Below are 9,812 nucleotides of genomic sequence, written 5' to 3'. Positions count from 1 at the left end.
ATAGTATTAATATCCACTAATAAAAAATAATAATAGTTATATCAATAATAAGAATACAAGATATCATCCTTAATTTTCTCCAAAAAAATTCTTTCTTTAACATATTTTAATTATATAAAAAAACAAAACAAAAAACACCCTAATCTTTGATTATGAATGGAATATTGCAAGTGGGGGTAATTTAGTTATTATCAAAAACTCATGCATGCACCTAGATAAGTCATGAGATTATAAGAGAACACAGTGCATGAACCTAAGCAAAGACATTAGGGATTATTAATTGGGATAACCTAGTGGCTGGTGAATGCCTACTGTATTCTCGCCCATGGGATTTGAATATAAATTATATCCAACGTTCTGCTCATTTACTATATCCTAATCCTTCCTTTTTAGTATGCTACTAACTAAAAATGATGTCTTTCCTAAGATGGCATTATTGGATAGAAATTATCAATTATCTAGTACTATTTTATTAATCTTAGCCATTTGATCGAAATCACATGACTAAAAATAAATGACATGGCCGCTAAATTCTCTTAGTCACCATTATTTTTTACAGCAAAGCTAAGGGCAAAATGGTTATTTCAATAATTGCCCAAAATCTTATAGACCTCCTCTCTAATCCCCTTTCCTCCTTACCGTCAACAGCCAACTAATTTTCACTCTCCATTAAGTTTTCATCAATCTATTTTTGGGTCTATTCTTGTCTTCCTCTCTTCTCTAAAGTGAGACAAAATAACGTAGAGGCATATAAAGGTCCAAAGAATAAAGAGGTACGTGGAAACTAGCTAGAGATGGTTGATGGGAAGTCAAGGGTTAGGGTTTTGGAGTTAAAGATTAGATATACAATTTAATAGATTCTTCTCTTGTTTCTTTAGCTAGAAAAAAATTATATAGGATTTGACCAAGCAATGGAGAACTAGCTCCAAGGTCGTTGAAAGTCAGATTGACATGAGTCCTTTTTTAATCTTTATATATATTTTTATTGTTTATAAAGAAAATTGTATAATGCTCCTTTTTATTAGAGGTGACAAATGTTTTTGTTTTAATTTCTTGGATTTCTTTTTGACTTTTATGGGAATAAAGAAGTGGATGGTCAATCAATGAGTTTTTTTCACTATTTTGAATATTTTGGAAGAATATATCCTTTCATATGAAGTATTTCTTCTTTGAGGTTTGTGAAGTCTATTTGTTCAATTTATTTATGAGATGCTTTTAGTTTTGTTGGCTTGTTCTTCTTCTATCTCCAAGCAGGATGAGTAGGAAAAGGGAAGAACAATTTTTTTTAAAAATTTTTCTTCATAGTTTTAGATTAGATGGGAGAGGATTAGGGTTTAGATATACATTGAGAATATAGGAATGGGGGTAGGGAGGGGAGTAGGGAGATAGAAAGTAAAAATAAGCTTAATTGTTTGGCTTCTTTCTCCTTTTTCAGCCATATACTTTGGAAGAAGAGTGGCAGGCATTGCTTCATAGAAGAATTTGTACTTCTACCTCTTTTAATTTCTCTATTTTCACTTTATTTCTAATCCCTACTCTATTTTAACTAACAACTTAAGTTTTTTTTCCTCCCAAAAATTCATCCTTTTATCCTTTTTTGGTGTATTATAATGTTATTGCTTATCCAAAAGATTTTAAAAGAAAAAAAAGAAGTTGTGAAGGAAAAAGGAGTGGTTCTAAATGATAAGATTATTATTTAGGGGAGAAAAAAGAATTTGAGAGAGAAAGCCAAGCAAAAGGGGCTTTAGAAGGGGAAGGAGGGATGTTTGATGAGTTTTAGGATTTTGCTTGACAATAGCTTTATTGTGATACGATAAAATATCTTATGGGTTGATGTTTATTTGCTAGCCAGACCTCATTTTTCTCATACTCTCAAAACCCATGTTCACTTTGCTAGCTCTATCCCTCACTTTGGTATGCTTAAGTCCATACACCAATACCCAACTCTCTACTCTTTGTTTTCTCCTTTTCATTTTTGTAAACTGATTTAGAGAGTTTATTTTGGTTTTCTTGATCAGGAAACTAACATGAAAGGACAGGATGAGATGAGCCAGTTGGGGGTTATTGGAGGAGTAGGAGATGGATCTGGAGATAAAGATTCCATGAGCCGAAATAGAGAAGATGAGAACACAAACAACTTAGAAACTAATAGTTTGAAAGAAATTTCTATTAATGATTTAGATCAAGAAAATCCTCGTAAGAAGAAAAGATATCATCGCCACACTGCTCAGCAAATCCAAGAGCTTGAAACGTAAGATAGATCGTTCTCCAATCCTTTCTTTCCTCTCTTACTTGATTTTTAATATTCTACTAACTTTAAGTGCATAATCTCTTGGCTTGGTTAATTTATCTACAGTCTTTTCAAAGAGTATCCCCATCCAAATGAGAAGCAAAGATTAGAATTAAGCAAACAGCTTTGCTTGGACACTCGCCAAGTTAAATTTTGGTTTCAGAATCGAAGAACCCAGTTGAAGGTAGAAAACATATCAAATTTTATTTCTTTATAAAAATGGTTATTGCTAATATGGTGATTTTTGATTTCTTTATAATTTGAGCTATTAACTTATTTAGCTAGTTACCATTGAGCGCCTACTCTAATAGTACTATTTCTTTCCCCTTGGTAAGAGGTCAAGAGTTTGCTTTCATATTGCTTTAGTACTCACTTCAACCCTCGCGATAAGCGTGGCAATAGATAGAATGTAAGGATTAACCTCTTTTTGTCTCTAGAAGAAAATCTTACAAATTAGTCTAGTTGATATAGTCTCTTAGCATTAGATAAAAGAATATAGGTTTGCTTTTGCATAATCTTAATAAGTTATTTATGGAAATTGCCTATCTTTTTTCTAAAAATAATAATCTAGCTTGTAAATTTTGGTAACAGACACAAATCGAGCATCATGAGAACTCAATTCTCAGGCAAGAGAATGAAAAGCTAAAATCTGAGAATATGACAATTAGGGATGCAATGATAAATCCATGTTGCAACAGTTGTGGTGGCCCAACCATACTTGGAGAGGTCTCTTTGGAGGAGAAGAATTTGAGAATAGAGAATGCCCGTTTGAAGGATGAGATTAATCGTGTTTATTCCCTTGCCAAAAAGTTCTTGGGAAGGGCTATGTCTTCATTGGACAACCCAATCTCTCCTATAATGCCGAACTCTGCATTAGAGCTTGTGATCGGTAATAATAGCTTTAATGGGTTTGATATGATCTCTACTTTGCCTACCATGCTAGATTTTGTTCCAAGAGCCTCCAATCCAATGGTCTCAATTACAACTTCTTCAACTAGGAACTATGGTATATTAGGTGGTGCAGACAAGTCAAATAAGAGATCTATACTTTTGGAGCTTGCATTAGCTGCAATGGAGGAGCTAGTAAAGATGGCTCAATTGGAGGATCCCCTTTGGATTCCAAACTTGGAAGGTGGTAAGGAGATGCTCAACTACAATGAATATTACCAAGTGTTTCCTCGCATCATTGGGGTGAAGCCTATTGGATATGTGTCTGAGGCTACAAGAGAGAGTGAAGTGGTGATCATAAATAGCCAAGTTCTTGTGGAGACCCTAATGGATGCGGTAATACTTTTATTCTAGCCTTCTACTATATTTATTTCTTTCCTCATGGATGCCGTATATACTCTTATTTTGCATAAACTATAATAGAATTTGAATTTCTTTTGTTAGCAATTGAATCTACATAATAGTTGCTATAATGATAATCTCACTCTTTGGATTGCATTTTATGTCACTTTTACTTTTTCAATTTTAAATATAAAAAAATTATTTTTTTATTTTAATCTTTTTAAAATTATTAAATATATTGTTTATTGAAATATGTTAAGTATAATCAAATTATTTTAATTTTTTATAAAAATATTTCTTTGATCATTGGTGATGATAGCAATGATGACAGTACCATAGGGATAGTAGTACATGATATTATAGAAGTGGTTACAGTTTCGTTATGATAGAGATGAAAGTTGGGGTGGTGGAGGTAGCAGTCATTGTAATAGCAGTAATAGCGTTAGTGGCAATTAAGATGGTTGAAGGAAGTTGGAAACATTAGGTTTGAAAATATTGAATTCCTTATTATTTCAACAAAAGTAAAATCAAGTTCCTTTTGTGGTTTCCCTTTTATAAAAAATAATGAGAATTATTTTTACAAATAGGAAAGACCAATAATACATTTTTGTCTATATTTTCTTGTTTTTATTTTCTTAGTTTTCTACTTAATGTTATGAGTTGTAGTCATATTTGGTTGTCGTGACTCGTAATGGTGGTTATACAAAGCTATATAGTGTTGAACTAGGTCTATTAGAATCCAAGATCTTTTTGATTCATGGCTTCCTCATATGGTTTAAATTTTCTTACATAGACTCGTTGGGCGGATATGTTCCCTACTTTAATTGCGAGAAGTGCAACTATTGATACAATATGCAGTGGAATGGATGGAAGCAAAAATGGTGCACTTCAGCTTGTGAGTCAATAGTCTATATTCTGTCATTCTTTCTACTATTATTAGATCTTGTTCTTATTTTTTATTAATTATTTTCTTATTATGAGTTACCTTTGTACTCCAGATGCATGCAGAACTTCAAGTTCTTTCCCCTCTAGTCCCAATCCATAGTATAGACTTTCTTAGATATTGTAAGCAACAAGCTGAAAATGTATGGGCAGTGGTGGATGTCTCCATAGATTGTGGCAACAATTATCCTCCAAGTGCTGGCACATATATGAGCTGTAGAAGATTACCTTCTGGTTGTATAGTGCAAAACATGTCTAATGGTTACTCAAAGGTAATATTTCTCTCACCTTTGTGGTAAATATCACTCTCTCTATTTTACTAATACCCATCCCTATTTTAGTTACACAATCATGCAATTTCTTTAAATTTCATAATATATTGATGAAAATCATGGAGAGATTACACAAATTGGATCAAGGCTTACCATAATTTATAATTTTATATTTATAACACCAATGCCTCTACATTTATAAGCGAAGGACTTAGCATAGAAATTTGGTTAGGTTGCATGTCTTTGATTCTACCAGCAAACATTTCAATCAATAGGAATTAGACTAGAATGTGTCCAAGTGGTCCAACGGATTAGATTCAAGTTTTGGTCCTCATGAGAGGGTGGGTTCCTACTTCCAACACTAATCCCTGTTGAGGTTCGGAAATCCCTATTGAGGAAACGTTTGGATGACGTGGAGTGTTTTTGTTGACTAATTTGTTTACTAATATTTAAACATCAAAAAGATGCCCGATGAATAAAGGTGATATTCAAAATAATTTTAAGTATTTTGATACTAAACCTATGAGCTAATTATAACACTTTGGAAGCAAGTGATGGAGCATAGATTGAAGTGTGAGGCAAAACTATTAAAGAATTAATTTGGTTTTATGCCAAGTAGGTTAACTACGTAAGCTATTTTTTTCTTTCCGAGTTCGATGAAGAAGTATAAAGAAAAAAAGATGATTTTAGATGATTTTTATTTATTTAGATAAAGCATATGATAAAGCCTCTAGAGGAGTTTTATTGTGGATGTTAGAAAAGAAATGAGTTTTTATTAGCTATAATATTATGATTAAGAACATATATAATGAAGTTGGTACTAGTTCGAGAGTTGCTGGAGTTGGTATTAGTAGGTTTACAATTACAAGAGATTTATATCAAAGATCTACTCTAAATTCTCATCTTGCTAGTTATGGATGAGCTTACTAGATATATTTAGGATGATATTCCTTAGTGCATATTATAGTGGACAAAACTAAGATTGATGTTAATCTTAAATTGCAATTACAAAGAAGTACATTAAAATCTAAGGGTTTTAACTCAACTAGAGATGAAGATGGAGTAAAAATTGAGAACATGGAGTTTCTAAAAATAATTATTATCAATATTTATGATCGATTACTCATAAGGAAAGAGAGATTAAAAGGATATTATCCATAGAATTAAAGTAGGTTAGATAAAATGAAGAGGTATAATCGTGATGTTTTGTGGTCATTGGATGCTTGATAAGTTGAAAGAAAAAATTTATAAGCAGATATAGAATCAGGCATACTTTATAGTACAGAATTTTGGGTTGTTAACAAATAATATTTTGCACAAGATATGTGCGGTTAAAATGAGAATATCAAAATGGATACATGGTAATGTAAGAAAAGATAGAATAAAAAATAAAATCATAGCGGAAGCACCAATATAGGATAACATAAGGGAAAGGCACTCTTGAATAATTTGGATTTGTTTAACATTGGCTGAGGGATGCATGAGCAAGAGGGATAGAGGTAGATCAAAATCACATAAATTAGAACAGTTAAAGACTCGATATCTCAATATCTTTGAGAAATTATGACTCTAGATTGAGCAGGATGGAGGGCATTTAAACAAGTATTACGCACACATTCCTGTATTCCTTTTTTATTTTTTTGATGTAAGACACAGTCTTGTATTCTTGATATTGTTAAACGTCAAACCCTTAATGTACTAAGCACTTATTCATGTCGCATCTTAATAAACGATTTAGATACTACCACTCCCTTGAGACCAGGCAATGCATAATATATGTTCAATAAACCGTATCCCCCTTGGTCAAAATCTAGATTCTTCAAATGTAATGCTTCTCTTGGGTTTTGTTCATTCTCTCAAAGCAGGAATTCTCCATAGCAACACCATTAGCTTCCGTGCTATACTGTCTTCGTAATTCTTGAGCTTTTTGTGATGTTTAATCCCTTAAACCCTCTGGCTTTTTCATGAGGGTAAAGCTTAGCATTTTGTATATTTACCCTACGTGATGAGTTCGATATTTCTCTCGACATAGTTTAGAACACCTCCTCTCCGGATCTTTCCTCTCCAGTAATGAGATAAATCTCTGTGTCCTGGTTGTTAACAAGAGAAAACTGTCCATTGGTTTGCAGATCACATGGGTGGAGCACACAGAGTATGATGAGTCCGGGGTGCATCCACTGTACCGGCCGTTGCTCCGCTCCGGGCTGGCCCTCGGAGCCCGCTCCTGGGTTTCCTCCCTTCGTCGCCGTTGCGAGTGCATCGCCAATCTAATATCCTCCTTCACCACAGACGAACACTCCGGTAATTAAGTCTGCTAACAAGTTTTGATAGAATTAACCCATGGCTTTATAAAACTACTCGTTATGTTTCATCTGTGAAAAAAACCAGCAGCGTTATCAGGGGGCGGAAAGAGGAGCATGCTGAGGCTGGCGAGGCGGATGACGGATAGCTTCTGTGCGGGGGTGTGCGCTTGGGCAACGCATGGTTGGAGGGAGCTGACGGCGGGGAGCTTCGGCGAGGACGTGCGCGTGATGACGCGGAAGAGCGTGAACAACCCAGGGGAGCCGCAGGGGGTGGTCCTGAGCGCGGCCACCTCCGTGCTGGTCCCCGTGCCACCGCAGCGGCTCTTTGATTTCCTCCGCGACGAGCGGCGCCGGGGCGAGTGGGATATCCTCTCCAATGGTGGGCCCATGCAGGAGGTCCTCCGCGTCGCCAAGGGACACCACGCTGCGATTGCCGTTTCTCTTCTTCGTCCCAGCGTGAGAAACTAATCCAATCCCTTGACACACTTTCCTTTTCCTTGACCTGCGAAAACTGGTATAATTAGAGGCTGATGTGAGGGGTTGGCATGATATTAGGGGCTGAAGTTAGGGTTGATGCCCAATGGAGAGAGAGGATTTTCTATATGGTTTTGATTGTTTGCCGTGCAACTTTTGCGTCATAGAGTACGGTACAATCATAGATAGTTGACATACCATCCTTCATCATCTCGGAGATAAATGACTCTCGTTTATTATCCAATACAACGAGGCATCATTAGTGCGATACATATATATCATATCACGATGATGAAAGAAAGCCATTCATCTTTGAGATAGACAATCGATATAGTAACTATCCATGATAGTATCATACTCTATAATGTAAAGGATCCGATTTTGATTGCGTCACTGGAATGAAAGTTTGATAGTTGCTCCCATTCCTGATCTACGTACTATTTAATTTTAAATAATGCTATGAGACATAAATCTGGCTTCACGAATGGCCTCTTCAATCCTGGCATGCCATGCGACAGGAGCAGATTGGTGTCTTTTAGGGGATTGGCATGACAACACATAGGGGGGCTCTTGATACGAAAGTGCCAGTCCTCTTGTGACACATGATCTCTATGTATATGTTCTCTAAATTTGTTAAAAACAATATGTTAAAAACTGAATATATTGGCAATTTTGGAAGAAAGCCTATGGTCATATGAACTAGAAATTGATTTGATTCAACTAATTTCAGAACTGTTAATTAAAAAAAAAAAAAAAGGATTGTGATATGTTAAGATGTTTCTATATTCTGACCAATATTACATAAACTGCCGTATTGAAATCTTGATGCTTCTGGTAGAAACTTCTATATATCAATTTAAACGTTAATCTGAATATTTGATATTCAAAATTAATTTAATATCATAAAATTTGTGAAATATCTATTGACCAACTATCAATACATTGATTTATATGGATCAAGATAAATGAGATCCAAATATAAATTATATTAATTATATCCGTCAGTGATCGGTACCGATATAAATAAAAATTGATATATCAACCAAAATCCTGGCTGGGATCAAAATCTTCAAGATTTGAATTTTTCTTTTTTTTAAAAAAAGGATTATTTTGCTAGCTAGAAGCCTCCTAATGTGTGGAAAGGGTTGACATTAGATGCTGAAACTTTATCCTTTCTCAACTCTTCTTTCTCACTATTGCTTTTGTCCTTTTCCTCCCATGGAGCATATATATCCACAGTTATGTAAATTCTTTTTCTTCCTCCATTTCTCCCCCATTAAAACTTGAGCACTTGTTTTAAGTTATATTCATATATGTATAGGTATTTCATATTTATATTTTATATTAGTATTCATGTGTTGTGACTTATGGGAGTTGTGCTAACAGGTGGTGGGTGCGAGCGAGACCAGCATGCTAATTCTCCAAGATACATGCACGGATGCATCAGTGTCACTTGTGGTCTATGCTCCAGTGGACGTGTCGGCCATGCATGTTGTGATGAACGGCGGCGACCCGGCCTACGTCGCCTTCCTTCCTTCTGGGTTTGCCATCCTCCCCGATGGGTCTGGTGGCCGGGCGACCACCGTCAAAAGTCGTGCAGGGGAATTGGCCGAGTCACCGGCCGGCGGGTCCTTGCTGACTGTGGCATTCCAGATCCTGGTGAGCAGCAATCTGAATGACAATCCAAAAGACGAGTCCGTGAAGACCGTCAGCAATCTTATGTCTTGCACTATCCAAAACATCAAAACTGCAGTCCAATGTGAAAATTGAGTGTGTTTTAGTGGATAAGTGGCGTTTAGACATAAGTGGGGGATTATGCTTTGAAGATAACATTATGATAAACAGAAGGACAATAAAGTCTAATAAGAGTCAGAACCGTTTGCGTTGAACGAAGTGTGCCTGAATTACCTTTGTTTACCATTGAGCAATGGTGGTGGTTTGGTTGTCAACTCAATCAGCAATTGTGATGGCTTCCAAAGCTAACTTTTTTTTTTTTTTAATTAATTATGTGTCTCTGAGAGAGACCATCAATTTAGACTTGTTTTAGTGTCTCATATCCTATTATTTGCTTTCTATATGAACAATTGAATCATTGGGTGATTATGGTCATTGATTGTTAATTTTGTCTTAAAGAAAGTTTATTAATAGGCCAGCTCATTCTCCCCCTTTATTTTAGCATTTTGTTAGCCTATATTGTAGCTTAGTATTCCTTAGTTGTATAAATTTTTGGAAAATGCTTTA

The 9,812-nt window shown here is 35.3% G+C and overlaps 1 protein-coding gene across 1 annotated transcript; it reads left to right on the top strand.

The window, feature by feature from the left end:
- The first annotated feature begins 1,881 nt into the window (after positions 1 to 1,881).
- Positions 1,882 to 9,341, top strand: LOC105054681 (homeobox-leucine zipper protein ROC5-like). The gene is made up of 9 exons (XM_019853993.1): positions 1,882 to 1,914; positions 2,019 to 2,251; positions 2,357 to 2,474; positions 2,882 to 3,574; positions 4,374 to 4,475; positions 4,579 to 4,794; positions 6,924 to 7,095; positions 7,183 to 7,553; positions 8,958 to 9,341. Exons 1-9 carry the CDS (start codon positions 1,882 to 1,884, stop codon positions 9,339 to 9,341), a joined length of 2,322 nt encoding a protein of 773 aa, XP_019709552.1.
- Positions 9,342 to 9,812: the final 471 nt, after the last annotated feature.

This window comes from Elaeis guineensis, chromosome 12 (genome assembly GCF_000442705.2).
Source record: "Elaeis guineensis isolate ETL-2024a chromosome 12, EG11, whole genome shotgun sequence".
Classification (NCBI taxonomy): Eukaryota; Viridiplantae; Streptophyta; class Magnoliopsida; order Arecales; family Arecaceae; genus Elaeis; species Elaeis guineensis.
This window is presented reverse-complemented; position numbering and strand designations above follow the sequence as displayed.

Excerpts from the sequence above, each read along its gene's own strand:
- LOC105054681 (XM_019853993.1), top strand. The coding sequence starts at position 1,882 with ATGTTCACTTTGCTAGCTCTATCCCTCACTTTG. Across the intron at positions 1,915-2,018 it reads TAGCTCTATCCCTCACTTTG|GAAACTAACATGAAAGGACA; the intron begins GTATGCTTAAGT and ends TTTCTTGATCAG. Across the intron at positions 4,476-4,578 it reads AAAATGGTGCACTTCAGCTT|ATGCATGCAGAACTTCAAGT; the intron begins GTGAGTCAATAG and ends TTTGTACTCCAG.